This window comes from Chiloscyllium plagiosum, unplaced genomic scaffold (assembly GCF_037043375.1).
Source record: "Chiloscyllium plagiosum isolate Xiang-an unplaced genomic scaffold, Cpla_swu_hap1 HiC_scaffold_39, whole genome shotgun sequence".
Taxonomy (NCBI): Eukaryota; Metazoa; Chordata; class Chondrichthyes; order Orectolobiformes; family Hemiscylliidae; genus Chiloscyllium; species Chiloscyllium plagiosum.
In genome coordinates this window covers 2,575,163-2,596,819 of record NW_028270177.1, presented here as the reverse complement: position 1 = coordinate 2,596,819, position 21,657 = coordinate 2,575,163, and the positions used below count along the sequence as shown (strand labels likewise).

At 41.3% G+C, this 21,657-nt stretch overlaps 1 protein-coding gene across 3 annotated transcripts in view; it reads left to right on the top strand.

Moving 5' to 3' along the window:
• Positions 1 to 21,657, top strand: part of megf11 (multiple EGF-like-domains 11) — a 485,761-nt gene that overhangs the window by 162,667 nt on the left and 301,437 nt on the right. For all 3 annotated transcript variants that reach the window (XM_087981455.1, XM_087981454.1, XM_087981453.1), the window contains exon 6: positions 8,266 to 8,358. In XM_087981455.1, the coding sequence (XP_087837581.1) occupies positions 8,266 to 8,358 (93 nt within the window). The remainder of the gene's footprint in view (positions 1 to 8,265; positions 8,359 to 21,657) is intronic.

Genomic DNA, 21,657 nt, shown 5'->3' with positions numbered 1-21,657 from the left:
GGACAGAATGTTCCTGCTAGTGTGCTGGGCAAGGCTGGCAGGAGTGTGGAACTCTGAAGGAGGCATATGTCAGGTATAGACAGATGAGATCAAGTGAATCCATTGAAGAGAATTGGGGATGTAGGGAAAGAGGAAAAAGGGAAATAAGGGTAAAAAGGGGACTTGAGAGAGCTTTGGCAGATACAGTATTCAAAGAGTTTCTCCAAGTATAATTAAGGGCAAAAGAGTAATTAGGGAGAAAATAGAGCCCCTTAAAGATCAACAAGGCCATCAATTTGTGGACCCACAAGAGATCCTAAATAACAGTATGTAGTGTGGAGAAAGACACGGAAGCTGGGGAACTTGGGAAAATAAATAGTGATGTCTTGAAAATAATCCACATTACAGAAGAGGTCTTAAAATGCATAAAGGTAGATAAATCCCCAGGACATGATCAAGTCTATCCCAGGGCATTGTGGGAAGCTAGGGAAGAAATTGCGGGGCTCCTAGCAGAGATATTTGTATCATCGATAGCCATGAGGTAGTTGCCAAAAGACTGGAGGGTGACTAATGTTGTGTCATTATTTCAGAAAGGCTGCAAGGAAAAATCGAGGAACTAACAGACAGATGAGCTTGGCTTTGTTCATGGGAAATTGTGTCTCTCAAATTTTACTGAGTTCTTTGAAGGAGTGACCAAGAGAGATGAAAGCAGAATGGTAGATATTGTCAGTATGGACTTTATCAAAGCCTTTGACAAGGTTCCAAATGGTAGACTGGTTAATGAAGTTAGATTACGTGGGACCAAGGAGAGCTAGTTAATTGGCTTGATGGTAAGAGATAGAAGGTGGTGTTGGAGGGTTGTTCAGACTGGAGGCCTGTGACCAGTGGTGTGCCACAAGAATTGGTGCTGGGTCCATTGTTGTTCATCATTTATTCAAACAATTTGGATGTGAATATAAGTTTGCAGGTGATATTAAAATTGGTGGTATAGTGGACAGTGAAGAAGGTTGTCTAAGCGTATAATCGGATCTTGATCAACTGGGTCAGTGGGCTGAGGAGTAGCAGATAGTTTAATTTAGATAAATGTGAGGTGTTCCATTTTGGTAAGACAAGCCAAAGCAGGACTTACCCAGTTAATGGTAGGGCCCTTTTGGAGTGTTGTCAAACAGAGACCTAGGGTTCGGATACATAGTTCCTTGAAAGTGGCGTCACAGGTAGACAGGATGTTGAAGAAAACATTTGGCATGCTTGCCTTCATCAATCAGAGCACTGAGTACAGGAGTTGGGATGTTATGTTACGGCTGTGAGGTAGGCTGGGACTGAGCCTTTTTCCCCCGAAGCGCGAAGGGGTGAACTTCTAGAGGTTCATAAAATCATGAGGTGCATAAATAAGGTGAGTGGTGAAGGCTTTGCCGCAGTATAGGGGAGTTCAGAATTAGAGGGCATAGGTTTAAGGTGAGAGGTGAAAGATTTAAAAGGGATCTGAAGGTCAACATTTTCACACGGAGGATGGTGCGTATATGGCAAGAGCTGCCTGGGGAAGTGGTAGCGGCAAGTGCTATTACAGTATTTAAACGACATCTGGATAGGTGCAAGAATAGAAAAAGTTTAAAAGGATGTGGGCCAAATACAGGCAAATGGGACTAGTTCAGTTTAGGAAACCTGATTGGCATAGACGAGTTGCTGTGTGACTCACTGACTCTAAGTTGATTAGTCAAATGTTTGGTGGAAATATGTCTTGAAAGTGGGATCTGAGAATAGAACAGATGGTAGGAGGGTAGAATATAAAGAAAGTAGAGAGATATGTGCAAGATCAAGGATAGGACTGCTTTGGATGGATGGTCAAGGAATGGTAGAAACAGTGTTGCGCTTGCAAGGATAATTTCATTCCAAGTCATAAACAAAGGATGGAGCTGCTTGTTCTTATTCTAAGAAATGGATGGAAGAATCAGAAGTCTAAGGAGACCCATATATGCTGTAATAATATGATACAGCTTTGTGTTTTCTGGGGAAAACATTCTCTTCAGTGGGACCACGCTCATCAATTGCTTGAACCTCATCCCAGTGGTACATTGTCAACATTCAAATTGCCCGAATTATGATGGACTTAAGTGTAGACTTAATAAGTCACTTTACAACAAACAGCCTTTGCTTTGGACGATTGGTGCACCTTCATAGTAAACAGAAAAAAACAAATTTCTCAATATAAACCCAAACCCAAGAGTTGTAGCAAAATCAGAAATGGTGGAAAACATCAGGTTATGATAGCATCTGTGCAGAGAAATAAGGTTAATATTTCAAGTCTGTGACTTGTAGTTGTACCTTATTGCTATTATTTGTTATGTACTTGCTATGAAAAGGAGTAAAACGAAGTGCAGTAATGAAGGCAATAATAATTCTGGTATGGTGTTGTGATTGGAACCAGGGTCAGGTGGATTTCATTGACTATGTGCGTCTTGATTGGAGTTGTTAACCTGGGCCAATCAGGGAGCCCTGGCTGCTACATTAAAAACAGGAGAAGCACTACCGCACTTAGGTGGTAGTGTGGGGGTTAAAAACAAAGAAAAAAAAATAAATAAACAGGAGTGTCACACAGCACTGCCCTTTGATGTGAAGGGCAGTGTTTGTCACTGGCCACCCGGGTGTTTGCCTAATTTGAGTGTATGTGCAAGGACTCAAAAAAATAAAAAAAAATAAAAAATAAAATAAAAAACAGGAGACCCTCCAACTCTATTTTGATTTAATTCCTACCCTTCCGCTCACTGTTTTGATCACACAGCACTGCCCTTTGATGTGAAGGGCAGTGTTTGTCACTGGCCACCCGGGTGTTTTCCTATCTTCCTGGTGGTGGAATTTGAATAAAGATTTGTGCACTTTGTGTCTTTCACTGTGTCTCACACGTATACACACACACCATGGGTGCTGGGGAAAAAAATAAGCACTACCGCACTTATGTGGTAGTGTGGGGGTTAATAGGGGATTTAAAAAAAAAAAGAAAAATAAATAAATAAATAAAAACAGGAGACCCTCCAACTCTATTTTGATTTAATCCCTACCCTCCCGCTCACTGTTTTGATCACACAGCACTGCCCTTTGATGTGAAGGGCAGTGTTTGTCACTGGCCACCCGGGTGTTTTCCTATCTTCCTGGTGGTGGAAATTGAATAAAGATTCGTGCACCTTGTGTCTTTCACTGTGTCTCACACCTGCATACACATCCCATGGGTGCTGGGGAAAAAATAAGCACTACCGCACTTAGGTGGTAGTGTGGGGGTTTTAAAAAAAAAAGGACATAAGAGCAGTGTTTGTCACTGACCACCTGGGTGTTTTCCTATCTAAAAAAAAACAGGAGACCCTCCAACTCTATTTTGATTTAATCCCTGCCCTCCCTTTCACTGTTTTTGATCACACAGCACTGCCCTTTGATGTGAAGGGCAGTGTTTGTCACTGGCCACCTGGGTGTTTTCCTGTCTTCCTGGTGGTGGAATTTGAATAAAGATTCGTGCACTTTGTGTCTTTCACTGTGTCTCACACCTGCACACACACACCATGGGTGCTGGGGAAAAAATAAGCACTACCGCAGTTAGGCGGTAGTGTGGGGGTTAAAATGAAAAAAAATAAATAGGAGTGTAAGGGCACTGCTTGTCACTGGCCACTCGGGTGTAAAAAAAAGAAAAAGAAAAAAAAACAGGAGATACCAACACCCTCGAGATTTTCAGAGAGAGGTGGGCACTGCGGGGTGTGGAGTGCTTTATTTCCCGACTGACTCTATTTTGATTTAATCTTTGCCCTCCCCTTTCACTTTTTTTTGATCTCGCAGCATTTCCCTTTGTTCAGAAAGGCACTGCTTATCCCCGGCCACTCTGGTGTTTCCTTTCTTCCTGGTGGTGGAATAAAAATAAAGATTTACGCACTTGTTGTTTTTCACTGTGTCCGACACCTGCACACACACACGACATGGTTGCTGGGGAAAAATAAGCACTACTGCTGATAGGTGGTAGTGTGGGGAACTCTACATCATCGGAACTATTTGGAGGCTATAGAAAACTCCCAAAAGGGTGACCTCTTTCGGGTTTCTGACCTCAGTCCATACTTCTTCAATGGACGAGCCCTCAAAACGTCCTTTCTGCCACCGCACTACTGTCCTTGACTAACAATTGCCACACGTCCCCCTCTTTTACCATCTTCTCTGTTCTTACTGAAATATCTAAATCCTGGAACCTGCAACAATCATTCCTGTCCCTACTCTATCCATGTCTCCAAAATGACCACGTCATCGAAGTCCCAGGTAGCAACTCATGCAGCAAGTTCACCCACCTTATTCCTGATGCTCCTGGCATTGAAGTAGACACAGTTCAAACCACCTTCTTGCTTGCCGGTCAACTCCTGCGACCTTGAAACCTTATTCATGACCTCACTACTCTCAACCTCCTGTACACTGGAGGTACAATTCAGGTTCCTATCCCCCTGCTGAATTAGCTTAAAGCGTCCCAAAGAGCATTAGCAAAGTTCCCCCCCTGGATATTGGTACCCCTCTGGTTCAGGTGTAGACCATCCTGTTTGTAGATGTCCCACCTACCTAATTATCAGGTATCCGAAAACCTCCCTCCTGCACCATCTCTGTAGCCACGTGTTCAACTCCTCTTTCTCTCTGTTCCTCACCTCACTAGTACGTGGCACGGGCAACAAATCAGAGGTTACAACTCTGTTTGTTCTAGCACTAAGCTTCCACCCAAGCTCCCTGAATTTCTGCCTTAAATACCCATCCCTTTTCCTACCTATGTCGTTAGTGCCTATGTGGACCACGACTTGGGGCTGCTCCCCCTCCCCTTCCCCCTTCCCCTCAAGGATCCCCAAAACACGATCTGAGACATCATGAACCCAGGCACCTGGGAGGCAATACAACAACCATGAGTCTGTCTCGTTCCCAGAGAACCTCTTTATGTCACGTAAATATGGAGTCCCCAATGACTAACGTTCTGCTCATCTCCCCTCTTCCCTTCTGAAGGGACAGACTCTGTGACAGAGGCCTGTACTCCATGGCTTACCCCTGGTAAGTCGTCCCCTTCAACAACATCCAAAATAGTACACTTGTTATTGAGAGGAACGGTGACAGGGGTTCTCTGCACTGCCTGCCATTTCCCTTTCTGTCCCCTGACTGTAACCCATCTGCCTTTTTCTTGCACCTGAGTTGTGACTACCTCCCTGTAACTCCTCTCAACAACCCCCTCCGCCTCCTGATTGATCCAAAGTTCAGCCAGGTTAGCTCCAGTTCCCTAACGCCTTTTTCGAGGAGCTGGAGTTGGGTGCACTTCCTGCAGAGGAAATCAGCAGGGACACTAGTGGTGACCCTTAACTTTCCACATTCTGCAGGAGGAACACTCAACTGCCCTAACCACCATTCCCACTATTCTAAATTCCCAAAGAGACTGTAGAAAAAGAAAGAATTTTTATAAAACTAGTTACCTTACCAGTGCGGCACACAAAAGGTTTTTTGGTTAGAGGAGGAAAATGGGTGGGAGACAGTGTAAATAGTGTTTCAGGCAATGCAACCACCCAGAAGAAAAGACAAAAAAATAATAAAAACAAGAAGTTCAAAAGTTTTCCTTAGTCTAGGGACTTGTTTTGAGCTGGCTGGTTAAAGCCCATGTACTGTACACATAAATAAAGGGTGACTTGGTGACAGACACTGACCTCTGTGCAGTTATTTCACCTGATTATAGGCTTTAATAGATCTGTGTTCTCTGTAGTAAAAACAGAAAGTGCTGGAGAAATTCAACAGGTCTGGCAGTCTCTATGAAGAGAGAAACAGTTATGACTCATGAAGAATCCTATCAGATCAAGTATGTTAACTCTGCTTCTCTCTTCACTGCTCCATGATTGAGAGAGTGATTATCAACAGCATTCATTAGTCCAATGTTATAGATGTTTGCTACCATCATAATGACTATTTTTAAAAGTTTTTATATTTTTCCTGGGATGTGAGGATTGCTGAGCAGGCCAGCATTTCTTGTTCACCCCTAATAGCCCTTAAACTGAGTGGCTTTCGAGGTCATTTCAGAGAGCAGTTTAAAATCAACCACGTTGCTGTAGATCTGGTATCACATGTAGATCAGACCAGGTAAGGATGGTACATTTCCCTCCCTTTAGAACATGATCCAGATAGGCGAACCTTATGTTTTCTTGGCTACATTGAGATGTGACAAGTTTTTTGAACATTTCTCACTGCAGTGAGAATGCAAATGCTACCAGACCTCTTAAGTTTCTCCAGCACTTTGTGTGTTTGTTTCAGTTTTACAACAGCTGCAGTATTTTGCCATTCTTACAAATTTATGATCCTTCCTTCTGTTTTCTGTCATGTGTTTTCCACAGCAGTTGGCAGTTTATTTGAGTTCAAATTGCCATTTCATCAACATCCTTCAAAAAAATGGATTTGAATCGATGTCATTGATGCAAGTACTTATGACAATTTCAGGGCAAATTGGCTATGAATGTACATTAAATTCCAAAAAATTAAAAGAAAAGCTAATATTACATACAGTTTAAATTACAAATCTTTTAAAGTTATTCAAACATTTCATTTGGATTTTAGAAGTCCAGCATAAAAGCTGTATACAGCATCTGAAGTTATCAGTCTGCTTTCACAAAAAAGAAAATTGAATAAACAAAATAAAATAGAGGGGAAGGACTTTGGCTACGGGCCTCAGTACCCTACAGACAAGCTCAAGTGGGGGCCTGAAGTCTGCATTACCTAGGTAACAGTCACTAATCTGTGATTTCATTGAGTTGGCCAATTAATTCCCAAAGAATGGGCTTGCTCACTAATTAAAGACATTGGCTGGGCCCTCTGAAACAGCAGATGGCTTCCATTCAAGGTTGAGGGAGAGAGCACCACAAAATTGAGGCATAATGTCTCCAACATCTTAAAATCTAAAATTCACCCAGATTCAGCAACTGGGCCACAACTGTGGAGAGAAGTCATTTCATTGAATAGCCCGCGACTACATCTGAACCTAGGCAAGCAAAGGGAACCCCTGAAAATCTCTTCCACATGGCAGCCATGTCTTTCACTAGTGGGCATAAGTTTAAAGTGAGCAGCAAGTGACTTAGAAGAGATCTGAGAAAAACAATTTCATCTGGACGGTGGTAAATATATGGAACATGCTGCCTGAGAGAATGATGGAGGCAGGTATTCCTGTAACACAGAAGAAGCATCTGGATGAATACTTAAAATGAAGGGGTGTAGTAGGCCATGGACTAGTGCGGGTAGATGGGATTAGTGTTGTTTGGTGATTGGTATAGATGTGGTGGGACAAATGGCCTGTTTTTATATTGTATGACAATGGCTCGATGAATTGTCTGGACCTATGTACTTTGGTCTGTTACTGCCTTTTCCCCTTATGCCTTGATGCTCTTGGGAGCTTGAGGAGTCTTTGACAGCAGGTCATTGCTAACTCCCCACCCGTTTCCAGGAAAATGTGACCATGGGTAGGCTGGAGCTGGGGAACAGACCTGCAAGCTGGTAATGCAGATTTTTAAGCCAACTGTCTCCATGCCCATTGAAAGCTAAAAATCTACCTCCACGAGTTAGCACTCAGAGCTCAAGGCCCTAGAGTATGATTTTTAAAAATGCATTTATACATGGGAAGTGCTCATCCTGGGTGTCCTTGAAATGATTGACTTGTAAGACCATTTCAGAGATTAGTTCAGAGTCAGCTGTGTTGCTATGGTTATATAGGCCAGACCAGGTAAGAATGGCAGTTTTTCTCCACTAAAAGACATCAATGGGACCAGGTGGGTTTTTACAACAATTGACAATAGTTTGCATAGTCATTGTTAGACTTTATTTCCAGATGTATTTTAGTTAATTTAAATTCCACCATTTTCCATGGTGGGATTCAAACCCACATCCCCTAAACAATACCTAGCCCTCTGGATTACTAGTCCAGTGACAATACTACTAGGCCATCGCCTCCTGGGAATTAAAATAAACTATGGATAAACAATGTAAAGCAATGTGCATTAATGACATTTCAGCTGATGTTCATTCAGCATACTTAAATTGTTATCTAAAGTATCCTTCCCAACTACTTGACCCAATGATGGCATTGCCACATCCTGTTAGAACCACAATTGCTAACCTGAAAAATAAGGTTAATTGCAGTTTTAATTTTTAAAAGGGTCACTGATGGTAAGAGGTCTTCTTTAATATTTCATATAGCTAAAATATTAATTTGTTACTGTTTGAAATTATGCAAATATTAATACATTATTTATCCTTCTATAGCACTGTGCACAGAAGAATGCATGCATGGGAGGTGTGTTTCTCCGGATACCTGTCAGTGTGAACCTGGCTGGGGAGGAACAGACTGCTCAAGTGGTAAGTGAGTACATTAATTTGTACATTCTCCTGTTGTTTAAAATTCAGTTGTATTATTGGATATAATTGTAGTGAATGCACAGGATTTGCTATTTCAAACAAGTAAAAGATTTCAGTTTTTTTCAAAGGTTACATTTTAGATTGTTTTCATGAAAAAATGAAAGTAGCAATGGGCCTAAAGACTAATAAGTCCCTAAGAGTTGATGGCCTGCATCTTAGGCCCTCAAAAGAATCGGTTGCAGAGATAGTGGATATGTTGACTGCAAACTTTCAAAATTCCCTTGATTCTGAAAACATTCCAGCGGAATGGAAAACTGCAAATGCGACATCGCTATTCAAGAAAACTACTGACCAGTTAGCTTAACGTCGGAAAAATGCATGGGACCCTTTTTTAAATGGAAACAGTAGTAGTAGACTATTTAGAAAATCTTAGAAAACAGAAAGTATGTCAACATGGTTTTGCAGAAGCAAAATTTTGTTCAATATCCTTATTAGAATTTTTTGTGACTATAACAAGCAAAATGTATAAAGAACAGGTAGGCAGGTAGAGCTCATGAGATTTATGCATCACTTACTGAAGAGTTTCTATGGAATATGAAGCAAAATAAAAGGCATTCTTAGTGCATATCAGTTAGTTCCTGAAGAATACAGGCAGATGTTTTGAAACATAAGGAAACAGCTATTCAAAGCTACATTGAATTTAAAAAGCTAAAGCTGGATAATTTTGACCAGTGGATACAGGCATGAGGAGTAAATGCCCATCTGATACAGCTATTGTTTGGATATTAATGATAAATGCATGTATGGTGCTTGACATGAAGAACAGGAAATTGGACAAGGAGTAATAATAATTGTTAAATGTCCCACAAATGAATAAGATAAACAAAAAGGATAGATATCCATTTATTACATTACAAAGCCAAAATTACATTGGCGATGTCTAAAGTTTTCTGCAGATGGAGGAAATATTTCTGACTGGTTAGCAGGATTTAACAACAGGAAATTATGCTCTTTGAATAATTTAAAAAGATTTCCTCTAATAATTAGAAATTGTGTTGAACACCTAAGGGTTGGCAGGAGTTTGATGACGGTAAAGCACAGATTCATTAAATAAACCTTCTTTCTGGCACCCATTTAAACACAAGAAGGATAGAAGATGGGAAAGTGAAAGCAAACAAATAGCCAGGGCAAAGAAAGAAATGCTGAGAATGCCCTGAAAGAACCCTCAGCCTGGAAAGAAAGGTTCTGAGGGTAGAAGTAATAATCAAAGGCCTTAGTATTTACATTGTAACAAAGCAGGATATCTTTGTTCAGGGTACTTCTAAGTTGCATGGAAAACACAGGAGTCTTAACTGGAGCTTGTAAATATCATTCCAGAAAGAGACATGATGTTTCAAACTGTAGCATATCTACGTGGCCGAAGGTGAATACTGCTGTGAATTCAGAAGAAATGCATAAAGTAAATGAGAGATGTAATGATTTTAGTCAAAAGGAAAAGTGACTGTTTTTCCTCAAAAGAAATGGCTAAACCCATAACTATATTAAAGGATACAGGAGGCACTTGAACTCTTCTGTTAAGAAAAGATAGATCCTTTCCTCCAGAGAATGCATTGAAAGCCAGACTTTTCATTAGTTAATTATTGGAGAGTGTATATCCGTTCCCTTGTATAGAGTGCACTTAGAATGTGACTTAATGTCATGAACATTGACAATACGGATTGTTCACAAATTACTTCTAGATGGGGTTGACTTACTCGTTGGTATTTATTTGGCAAAAACAAAGGTTATAGCTTCATTTAGAATCACAGAAAGTCTGTGTAAAATTAAAGAGCTCCAACAATTACATGAGTAAATTCCAATTTTTTTTAGTGTGCGATGACCACAGTAGTGGTTAATTAAAGTCACCAGGGTCAAATTGAAACCAGAAGTAGGTATTAGGACAGCCAAAAATGTCTTTAAAGGTGGGGATAATTAAAAAGAAGTGTTTAATAAGCATTTTTTAGTTGTGCTGAACAAGGAGATCCAGCGTAAGTTAGTGCAATCAACTAACACTTAAACTGAGGCTAAGTTAGTTCCAGAGAGCTGTTGTGTTCAAAATAGGATCCTGATGAGCAAGTAGAGACCTCCTGACAGATCTGCAGATAAAGAGTGGATTATTATTCATCAGATATTGGTATCAACCAGGTATCATAAAGAGTGATTATGGGTAGTTCATGAAATTTCTATGGCAGGACATGGAGGAATATAAAAGACTCAAGAATTTCTACTGGCTCAGTCTTCATCGCTCAGTTTTGTAAAGCATGCTATGTGTGCATCAAGTGATGAATACACCTCAGCACATAACCAAACCAATATCTTTAATACACATTCAGTAAGGTGCTAGGAGACTGTTAGGGCCATTACTGAAAAAGAAGCAGTTATGTTATGAATGTGAAACATAATTTCCTGAGAACCTCCTTTTGAGGACAATTGCAACTAAAGTAGTGATGGACAATTAATCCAACTTTTTACTTGTTGTGGACTACCAATAGAAATACAGCTGGACCAAGATTCCAATTTGATGTCTTTATTTTTCAAGATGTAACATGTAACTTGGGTACAAAACAGTTAAGTCCACAGTATACATATACATCTACACACCCAGGAGACTTTAGCTTTAGAGATATCATAAGACTCTCAAGACAGTGACTGAAACATGTTGCAAAATTTTCCCCATGACTGGGACAAACATCTGGATTTTAAAAAAATCTATTATCAAAGACTCGCCTTTCATCCATTTAAATTAGTCCATAGCCATGAAATAAGAGGCCAACTAAAATCCATCATGGAGAGGTTTTAGGATAGAAATATTAATCCTCTATGATGAAACAAGATGGTGGTATTAATTAATTAAACTCACTAGAGGAGGAGGCTTCACAAATATCCCCATCCTCAATGATGGAAGGACCCAAAACATCTGTACAAAAGATAAGACTGAAGCAGACAAAGCTATCTTCAGCCAGAAGTGCAGAGTGGATGATCCATTTCTGCTTCCTCCCATAGTCCCCGGCATCACAGTTGACAACCTTCAGCCAATTTGATTCACTCCATGTGATACCAAGAAATGGTTGGAGGCACTGCAAAGGCATGGGCCCTGACAATATTTCAGGAATTATCCTGAAAACTTGTGCTCCAGAACTTGCTGCTCCACTAGCCAATCTCTTAAAGTACAGTTCTAACACAGGCATCTACCTGGCAAACACGGTGGCTACAAGAACAGGTCAGCAGCTAGGAATACTGCAGTGAGTAATACACTTCCTGACTCCACAAAGCCTGTCCACCAGCTACAAGACAGAAGTCAAGAGTGTGATGAAATATTCTCCATTTGCCTGGATAAGTGCAACCCTAATCACATTCAAGAAGCTTGATACCATCCAGGACAAAACAGCTAGCATGATTGGCACTACATCCCCAAGCATCCACTCACTACACCACCAATGCTCAGTAACAGCAATGCGTACTATTTACAAGATACACTGCAGAAATTCATCAAAGATCCTCAGACTACACCTTCCAAACCACAGTCACTTCCATGTAGAAGGGCAAGGGCAGCAGATACATGGGAACACCACTACCTTCAAGTTCCCCTCCAAGCCATTCACAACCTGACTTGGAAACATATCACCATTCCTTCACTGTCACTGGGTCAAAATCCTAGAATTTCCTCCCTAATTGCATTGTGGGTCAATATACAGCAGGTTCAAGAAGGTAGCTCACCACCACCCTCTCAAGGGCAACTAGGGATGGGCAATAAATGCTGGCCAACCAGTGACACCCGCAACCCACAAATGAATAAAACAAATGAAATGCTTTCAGAAAATAGTCTAGGTTGTAATGTTTCTTATTTAAAAGTAAATTCAAGGTGTTGCATTCCAGATGCAATTCAATTGATCAAATTACCAGATATGAAGCAAAACACACTTTGTTCATACACTATGGTTAAAATATAACAAACAAAAGAAGAAATTAGAATATTTAACTCTATTGAAAAACTTAACTAAAAGATAATACATTATTTAACTACTAAACAGTAACTGTTCCAATATAGTAATATCCCATAAACACTCTGTTGGCAAAAAGCAAACTCTGTACAATAAATTGCCTCACAAGCAATTATCCAGTCCAGGAATATAAACATCAAGAGAAAACTCGAGAGAAGGTGTAGCAGGGAGTGACGTACTGCAGCTTCCAAAACCTGCTTTAAGATCTCAGCAGCAAGTGCTACTGAAAAAGTAAAACTAAAAATCCTGGTTCTGTGGGAGCTTGACCCCACCCATTCAGGATGCTTCTACTTTTCCAACTTCAAGAAAAACTCAAGGCCTCACAAGCTGTTTACTTTATGGGTTTTGAAGCAGATTGGTCAGCACCTCTGACCTCAACCTTTCTTTATTTTAAAAAAAAGGACTAAATACACCTCTTAAACCCATAGTATTGTCACACAAGGGGTGGGCAATAAATTCTGGCCCAGCGAACGAAGGCAATATCCCTCAGATGGATAACAAAGTTTCACAATCACAAAATTACTCCTTCCTCACCTCCAGTGTAAGGCCAAAGCCATTTTTTCCTGATGGATTTGCTGTGACAAATTGTTGTCACTTATTGTAATAAATACTGAACAAATCAAATGTGCCGGAGCTCTCATTCTGCTTCGAATGTCTCTTATGCAAGTTTGAATTCCTATTTAATTACTTTCTATAGAATTAAGTTTTTTTTATTTACTCATTTTATACAGTTTCAACATTCATTGTTTCAATCTTGCTTGAGTAGGAAAAATGATGCACAATCTCCCATTACTTAGATTTCTTGAATCCCTCAGTGCAAATATAACATGCAGCTGTGCTTACACTCTAATGTATTTGAAGTGTGAGGTAGAAATGTTGCAGTGAGAGAAATTGGGCAGTTGAGGCCTCAGTGAATCATGAGATTAACAGTCTATTTCATTCAACCTAGCAAGATTTGAGGATTGAAATTGATGCAGAGGAACAACTGTGCATAATGGTGAATTAGAGTCAAGTTGAGAACTTGAGAGATGGAAAGAGGTATGAAGGAAAAGTAAAAATAATTCACGCAGAAGTTAAATATTTTCCTAATGTATTGGGGAGATTGGGATTGCATCAACAATTATCTCCTCTTTAAAAGGACACGTATTCTGTTAAATATCAATGCTAAAATTGTGTGCTTTATTTAGTTTAATTTTAATTTGCAAAACCAGTAGGCTCTTCAAAAAATGAGGAAGCCCAGGGTAAAATTTTGATGTGAAACAGATTAAGCTTTTATTTCAGATAGTGGCCATCTTAAATGAAGAAAGTTTTTTTTAACTTTTACATTCTTTATGTTTATATTTTCATTTGAAAAACATTCTTAATACAGAATCCTATTGCCAGTCTTTGGAAAACCGCTTACTCAATAGCTATTCAATAATATGGTAGAGGAAGTGAGAGATTTAAAGAGGTGTAGAGAAGTTGCCCTTTTTCCCCTCCTCAGCACCCCTCCCTCCTGCAAATAGACCTGTCTACTATTCTTTCTATTTGCTGTTTGCTGGCTTGTCTTCATAATTTATTTATGTTGACAGATCTCATTAACCTGACATGGTGTAATGAATATTTGTGCTGTGATTGTGTGCCTGAGGCATATATGATTCTAACTTTTTGTTGCTAAAGCAATTTGTCTGTGAGATAGTCTCAAAAATGTTTCAAGAAGTAGCAAAATACCATGAAATAATGTTGCTTTGCAATGATTCCAAACATGAAGACCTTTGCAAGAGTAAACAAGCTGTTATTTTCTCTTGTTCGTTCCAAATTAAACATATGTACAAGTGAAGAATGCAATTATACTGCTTCAAACTGCAATAAGTTGAGGTCATCATGAAGGTTTCACCTTCTCAACCTCACTCATTGCCTAAGGCATGGTAAACATCAGGTTAACCTTATCACCAGTCGTCTCTGTCGTTAATAAGAAAAAAACCCCTTGGCCCTCCGGGACCGTGATGGCTTTTACTTTCAAAAGCAAGCCTGGATTTCTGCTCACTTTCACTGAATTTGCAAAACTCAAATGGATTTAGAAAATTGTTGAGTATCTCTACTTGCTGTGTCTCCCAACATTTCCTATTTCCGAACTTAGTGGTGGTATTATATATGTCCATATATTTAAAATCACAGCATTCTTCAAATCATAATTAAAGAATTTTGAGGAAGAGCAGGCTGTTTGAAGAAGGGAAAGGAAAAACTTGCATTTATATAGCATTTTTTATGACCACCAGATGCCTCAAAGAATTTTACAGCCAGTGAAGTGCATATGTTTTTGACGTTTCGTCACTGTTTTAATTCGGAAATGTAGCCGCCAATTTGCACACAGCAAGCTTTCACAAACAGCATTGCAATGAAAGTTTAATAGTTTTTTTGATTTTGCTTGAGGTGTAAATATTGTACAGTTCCCTGAAGGAAATTCTCTTGGTCTACTTCACATTGTGCTGTGGGATATTTTACAACTGTCTGAGAGAACAAACATAGCCTTGTTTTCGCAAAGAGAAGGTAGAGGAGGACCTCAAGACAGGCAATCAGCAGTACATAGAGGAGGACTTGAATGCTGTCAGTTGGTGTGTAAGAACGTTTAGTACAAATCTAATTTTGTTTGCAGTTAATATTCAACTGAAATCTATTGTTTAAGTTGTAAAATTGTCAGCCTGAAGTGAGGTTTTAGCAAGTCTTCAGAGAAAGAACAGTTGGGCCGAGCTAATTAAAGAGTCACCTGACACTAGTTCTCTCTAACTGAGTCAACTTGGTTTTTTATGTTAAGTTAAAAGTCATACAACACCAGGTTATAGTCCAACAGATTTATTTGGAAGCACGAACTTTCGGAGCGCTGCTCCTTCATCAGGTAGCTGTAGAGCAGGACCTTAAGACACAGAATTTATAATAAAAGATTACAGCGTCATGCAACTGAAATTATATATTGAACAAACCTAGGTTGCTGTTCAATATATCATTTCAGTTGTATGACACTGTAATCTTTTGCGATAAATTATGCGTCTTATGGTCTTGCTCCACAGTTACCTGATGAAGGAGCAGCACTCCGAAAGCCAGCGCTTCTAAAAAAAAACCTATTGGACCATAACCTGGTGTTGTGATTTTTAACTTTGTCCATCCCAGTCCAGCACCGGCTCCTCAACATTTTGTGTTGAGTACATAGAAACCAACCCAATTTATTGTGACTCACACTTGACTGACTTGCAAATGATTGCTCAGATTTGGTGCTTAAAGAAGTTGAGGGAGGAAGAGAAAGAGGTAGGCCTTTGTTTTTTCTTACTTTTTTAACATTTTCAGCCTTGGGGAATTAGTTCTTGCTCTGTTACAGAAGAAGAACCTGGCTATTTGGTGAATAGTTAGTAAATGCCTAAGGTTTATCTTATTCTCAACGTCACAACTTAACTGTGATGTGAAGGTGCCAGTGTTGGACTGGAATGAACAAAGTTAAAAATCACACAACACTAAGTTATAGTCCAACAGGTTTATTTGGAAGTACTAGCTTTCTAAGTGCTGCTCTTTCAGGTAACTGAACTGGGAAGAGTGCACCAGTAATTGTGCCATGTATGTTCCACTAGCTCTCACAAAATCTATAAATGTGTTACATCCCAGTGAGACCACCAGAATGACCAATTTACATCTCAGACTACAACTGAGGACAAAAATAATTCACATTGAGCTCTTCAGTAACTGCAAAAGAACATTTTATTAATTGTAATACATTTAACGAGCAATAATAAGAATGGACTCCTAATGTATGCAATTTGAGTCCAAAGAAATGCAGGTTAGGTTGATTGGCCTTGGTAAATGCAGGATTATGGTGATAGGGTAGAGTGCTGGGTCCAAGTGGGCACTGTTCAGAGTTTGGTGCAGACTTGATTGGCCAAATGACCTCTTTCCACCCTGTAGGGATTCTGTGACAAACTATGTCCTTCAAAATCTCAAATACAGGTCTCCCATATTTCAAAAGATTATTTGTCCCCTAAATATTTTCAGTAATCTAGCCTCCACAAATTTCTGGGCAAAAGAATTCCAAACATTTACTACCATTGTGGTCATTTCTAATGATCAACCACAGGAAACCCCCAAATGAACATTTATGACTATTAATTCAAGCCTACGTGGGACAGTCTATCATAGTCTAGAATAGAACTCTATTAAAAAGCAGATGTTTCCTGTCACAGTAAATATCATTATTCACCCAAGCAAAGGCTGATTAGTCTTCCACTAGTCTACCTCCTTCTGACTATTTTCTTTACTCATAATCTGTTCACTATATGTTTTACCTCATCTCTCATTCTGTCTCCTAACCAGCTAAATTCCTGTGATTTCCAATGCCTTTCTCGAAGGTTGTGCTGATAATGGCCTTTATTAAGTTCAAGCTTCTTCTGGAGAATTCTGCTCCATTGGTTTTACTGTGAATGTAGAAATCCCTTTTTAACTTTTATGTATCTTTTGACTATTTTACTCTTACAGCTTTTACACTACCCTAAATTACTTCGCATCTGAGTTTGAAGTAAATATCCTCTTATTCTGTAATTGTTCCCCAGGTTCAAGATTCTCCCACTAGTGGAAACATCTTCTCAATTGTTCTAATAAGACCACCTCTCATTCTTTTAAATGCTCATAAATAAAAGCCTGATATGTTTCATTAATCTTGATAAGAAAATCCCTCAACCCAGAAAACAGCATAGTGAATTCCGTTTGAATTGCCCTTGATGTCACAGTATCCTTTCTTAAATATGGACACCAAACTGTACACAGTACTCCACCCTTTTCAGTTGTAACGAGACTTCTATATTTTCAAATTCCAGCTCCCTCGCAATAAAGGCCAAATTTCTATTTATTATTTTGATTCTTTGACGAAATTGCATGACTCTCACTGTTCTACTGTCAACTCCACTTGCCAGGTTTTTGCCTACTCACTCAATCTTTCTGTATCTCCTTGCAGATTCCTTAAGTCCTCACCACAACATGCCCTCGAGACAAAAGTGGTTACTGCAGATACTGGAGATTAGAGTCAAGATTAGAGTGGTGCTGGAAAAGCACAGCAGGTCAGGCAGCATCTGAGGAGCAGGACAATCAATGTTTCGGGCAAATGCCCTTCATCAGAAATGAGGCTGGGAGTCTCGGGGGTGGAGGTATAAATGGGAGGGGGTGGGGCTGGGAAAAAGGTAGCTGAGAGTGCAGTAGGTGGATGGAGGTGGGGGTGAAGGTGATAGGTCAGAGAGGAGGGTGGAGCGGATAGGTGGTAAGGAAGATTGACAGGTGAGACAGGTCATGAGGACAGTGCTGAGCTGGAAGGTTGGAATTGGGGTAAGGTGGGGGGAAGGGAAATGAGGAAACTGGTGAAGTTCATTTGATGCCATGGGGTTGAAGTGTCCCGAGGTGGAAGATGAGGCATTCGTCCTCCAGGCGTCGGGTGGTAAGGGAGTGGCAGTGAAGGAGGCCCAGGATCTGCATGTCCTCGGCAGAGTGGGAGGGGGAGTTAAAATGTTCGGCCACAGGGCGGTGGAGTTGATTGGAGCGGGTGTCCCAGAGATGTTCTCTGAAGTGCTCTGTGAGAAGGCACCCGGTCTCCCCAATGTAGAGGAGACAGTATTGGGAGCAACTGATACAATAAATGACGTGTAGAAGTGCAGATGAAACTTTGATGAATGTGGAAGGCTCCTTTGGATCCTTGGACGCAGGTGAGGGGGGAGATGTGGGCGCAGGGTTTGCAATTCCTGCGGTGGCAGGGGAAGGTGCCAAGAGGGGAGGGTGTGTTGTTGGGGGGTGTGGATCTGACCAAGTAATCATGGAGGGAACGGTCTTTGCGGAAACCAGATAGGGTGGAGAGGGAAATCTATCCCTGGTGGTGAGGTCCGTTTGGAGATGATGGAAATGTCGGTGGATGATGCGATTTATGTGGAGGTTGGTGGGGTGAAAGGTGAGGACCAGGAGTGTTCTGTCCTTGTAGTTGGAGGGGTGGGGTTCGAGGGCGGAGGTGCGGGACATGGATGAGATGTGTTGGAGGGGAAATTGTGGTCTTTAACAAAGGAGACCATCTGGTGTGTTCTGTGGTGGAGCTGGTCCTCCTGGGAGCAGATGCGGCAGAGGCGGAGGAATTGGGAATATGGGATAGCATTTTTGCGGAGGTAGGGTGGGAGGAGATATAATCCAGGTAGCTGTGGGAGTCAGTGGGTTTGTAAGAAATGTCAGTGTTGAGTCGGCCATCGGTGAAGGAGATGGAGAGGTCCAGAAAGGGGAGGGAGGTATTAGAGATGGTCCAAGAGAATGTAAGGTTGGGGTGGAATGTGTTGGTGAAGTTGATGAACTGTTCAACCTCTCATGGGAGCACAAGGTGGCGCTGATGCAGTCATCAGTGTAGCGGAGAAAAAGTTGGGGAGTGATGCCGGTATAACTCCAGAAGATGGACTGTTCTATGTAGCCGACAAAGAGACAGGCATAGCTGGGGCCCATGCAGGTGCCCAGGGCTATCCCTTTCATCTGGAGGAAGTGGGAGGATTCAAAGGAGAAATTGTTGAGGGTGAGGACCAGTTCAGCCAAACAAATAAGAGTGTCCAAAGTTTGGGTGAAGATTTGTAGCTCGGGTGCTCGTTGTTGTGGTTCTGTTCGCCAAGCTGGAAATTTTTGTTGCAAACGTTTCGTCCCCTGTCTAGGTGACATCCTCAGTGCTTGGGAGCCTCCTGTGAAGCACTTCTGTGGTGTTTCCTCCGGCATTTATAGTGGCCTGTCCCTGCCGCTTCCGGTTGTCAGTTTCAGCTGTCCACTGTAGTGGCCGGTATATTGGGTCCAGGTCTATGTGTTTGTTGATGAAGTTTGTGGATGAGTGCCATGCTTCTAGGAATTCCCTGGCTGTTCTTTGTTGGCTTGCCCTATAATGGTAGTGTTGCCCCAGTCGAAGTCATGTTGCTTGTCGTATGCATGTGTGGCTACTAAGGATAGCTGGTCATGGCGTTTCATGGCTAGTTGATGTTCATGGATCATCATGTTCCATGAACATCAACTAACCTTGAAACGCCACGACCAGCTATCCTTAGTAGCCACACATGCATACGACAAGCAACATGACTTCGACTGGGACAACACTACCATTATAGGGCAAGTGAAACAAAGAACAGCCAGGGAATTCCTAGAAGCATGGCGCTCATCCACAAACTCCATCAACAAACACATAGACCTGGACCCAATATACCGGCCACTACAGCGGACAGCTGAAACTGACAACCGGAAGCGGCAGGGACAGGCCACTATAAATGCCGGAGGAAACACCACAGAAGCGCTTCACAGGAGGCTCCCAAGCACTGAGGATATCACCTAGACAGGGGACGAAACGTTTGCAACAAAAATTTCCAGCTTGGCAAACAGAACCACAACAAATAAGCGTGTCAGTGGAAGGGTACTGGTGGGAACGGCGGGGGAGGAAGAAACAGAGGGCTTGGAGGCCCTGGTCATGGAAGATGGAGGTGTAGAGGGATTGGATGTCCATGGTGAAGATGCGGCATTGGAGGACGGGGAAATGGAAGTCTTGGAGGAGGTGGAGGGTATGGGTGGTGTCCCGAACGTATGTGAGGAGTTCCTGGACCAGGGGGATAGGACAGTATCGAGGTAGGTGCAGATGAATTCGGTGGGGCAGGAGCAGGCTGAGATAATGGGTCGGCTGGGGTAGTCAGGCTTGTGGATCTTGGGTAGGAGGTACAACCCGGGTGGTGCAGTGTTCCCAAACTATGAGGTTGGAAGTTATGGTGATGAGGTTGTGTATGGTGTGGGAGATGATGGTTTGGTGATGGGGTGTGAGGTAATGCTCGAGGGGGCGGTAGGAGGAGGTGTCTTTGAGTTGGCGCCTGGCTTCAGCGGTGTAGAGGTTAGTTGTCAAACAACTACTGTACCCCCTTTGTCCGCTGGTTTGATGGTGAGGTTGGGGTTGGAGCAGAGGGAGTGGAGGGCTGTGAGTTGTGAGGGTGAGAGGTTGGAGTGGGGAAGGGGGGGTAGACAGGTTGAGGCGGTCAATGGCTGTGCAGCTGTTGGAAATAAAGAGGTTGAGGGCGGTAACAGACTAGCATGGGGTGTCCAGGTGAATGAGGTGTGTTGGAGGTAGGTGAAGGGGTCCTCTGAGAGTGGGTTGGAGACCCTCTTATGCCCTCTCACTAATTTGTACTGATAGCAAATTTGGATAATGGTTACATCTTTCCAACCTGAAGAAAATGATCCTGACTCTGCCTTCTGTGTGCTAACCAACCTCAATCCTTGCTAAAATATTGCTCCCAACATCATGAGCTCCTATCTGTGCAATAACCTTTTATCTGGAACCTTATGGAATGTATTTTGGACATCCAGATACACTACACTGACTGGTTTCCCTTCATCAACTTTGTTATATCCTCAAAGAACTTTAGCAAATCTGTCAAACGTGATTTCCCTTTCACAAAGTCATGTTGGCTCTGTTTGAATACGTTAAGCTTTGCTCAATGTAATGCTATTTCTTCATTAATAATGAACTCTAGCATTTTCTAACAATATTTTCTAACAGTTAGCCTAACAACAGATTTTAGGCTATCTGGCATGAAGTTTCCTACTGTGTTTCCCTATCATGTTAGTGCCTCTCCAATCCCTGGAATCCAGGGAGTTCTGGAATATTTCAACTAATGCTTCCACTGTCTCTCCAGCTACTGCCTTTAAAACCCTGGCAAGTTGTCTGCCTTCAGTCCAATAGATTTTCAAACAATTTTTCCTTTGTGATGAAGACTGACAAAAGTTTCCTTCAATTAATAGATTGCTTATCTGATATATTTGGGATATTTATAATGTCCTCCACCATTAAATATTGATTTAAATTATCTGTCATTTCCCTGTTCTCTTGTATCGATTTCCAAAGACTCATCCTCCAAGGACTTCATACTCGCTTTCACTATTCTTTTTCTTGACCCATGGAAAAGACCCATGGAAGCTCTTGATTGTTTTTATATTTCTTGCCAATTTACTTTCATAATCAATTTCTACTTTTTAATTAGATTTTTAAGTCATCCACTGCTTACTCTTAAAAACATTCTGTTCTCTGGCCTTTCACATGTTTTTGCCACTTTGAATGCCTTAGTTTTTGATTGGATACTCTCCTGTGCACCTTTGTTAACTACAGGTGGTTAACCTTTCATCAAGACCTTGTTCTTGAGCAGAAAAAATATTTGCTGAGCATTATGAAATATCAGCTCAAGTCTGTGACTGCTCATCTACTGAC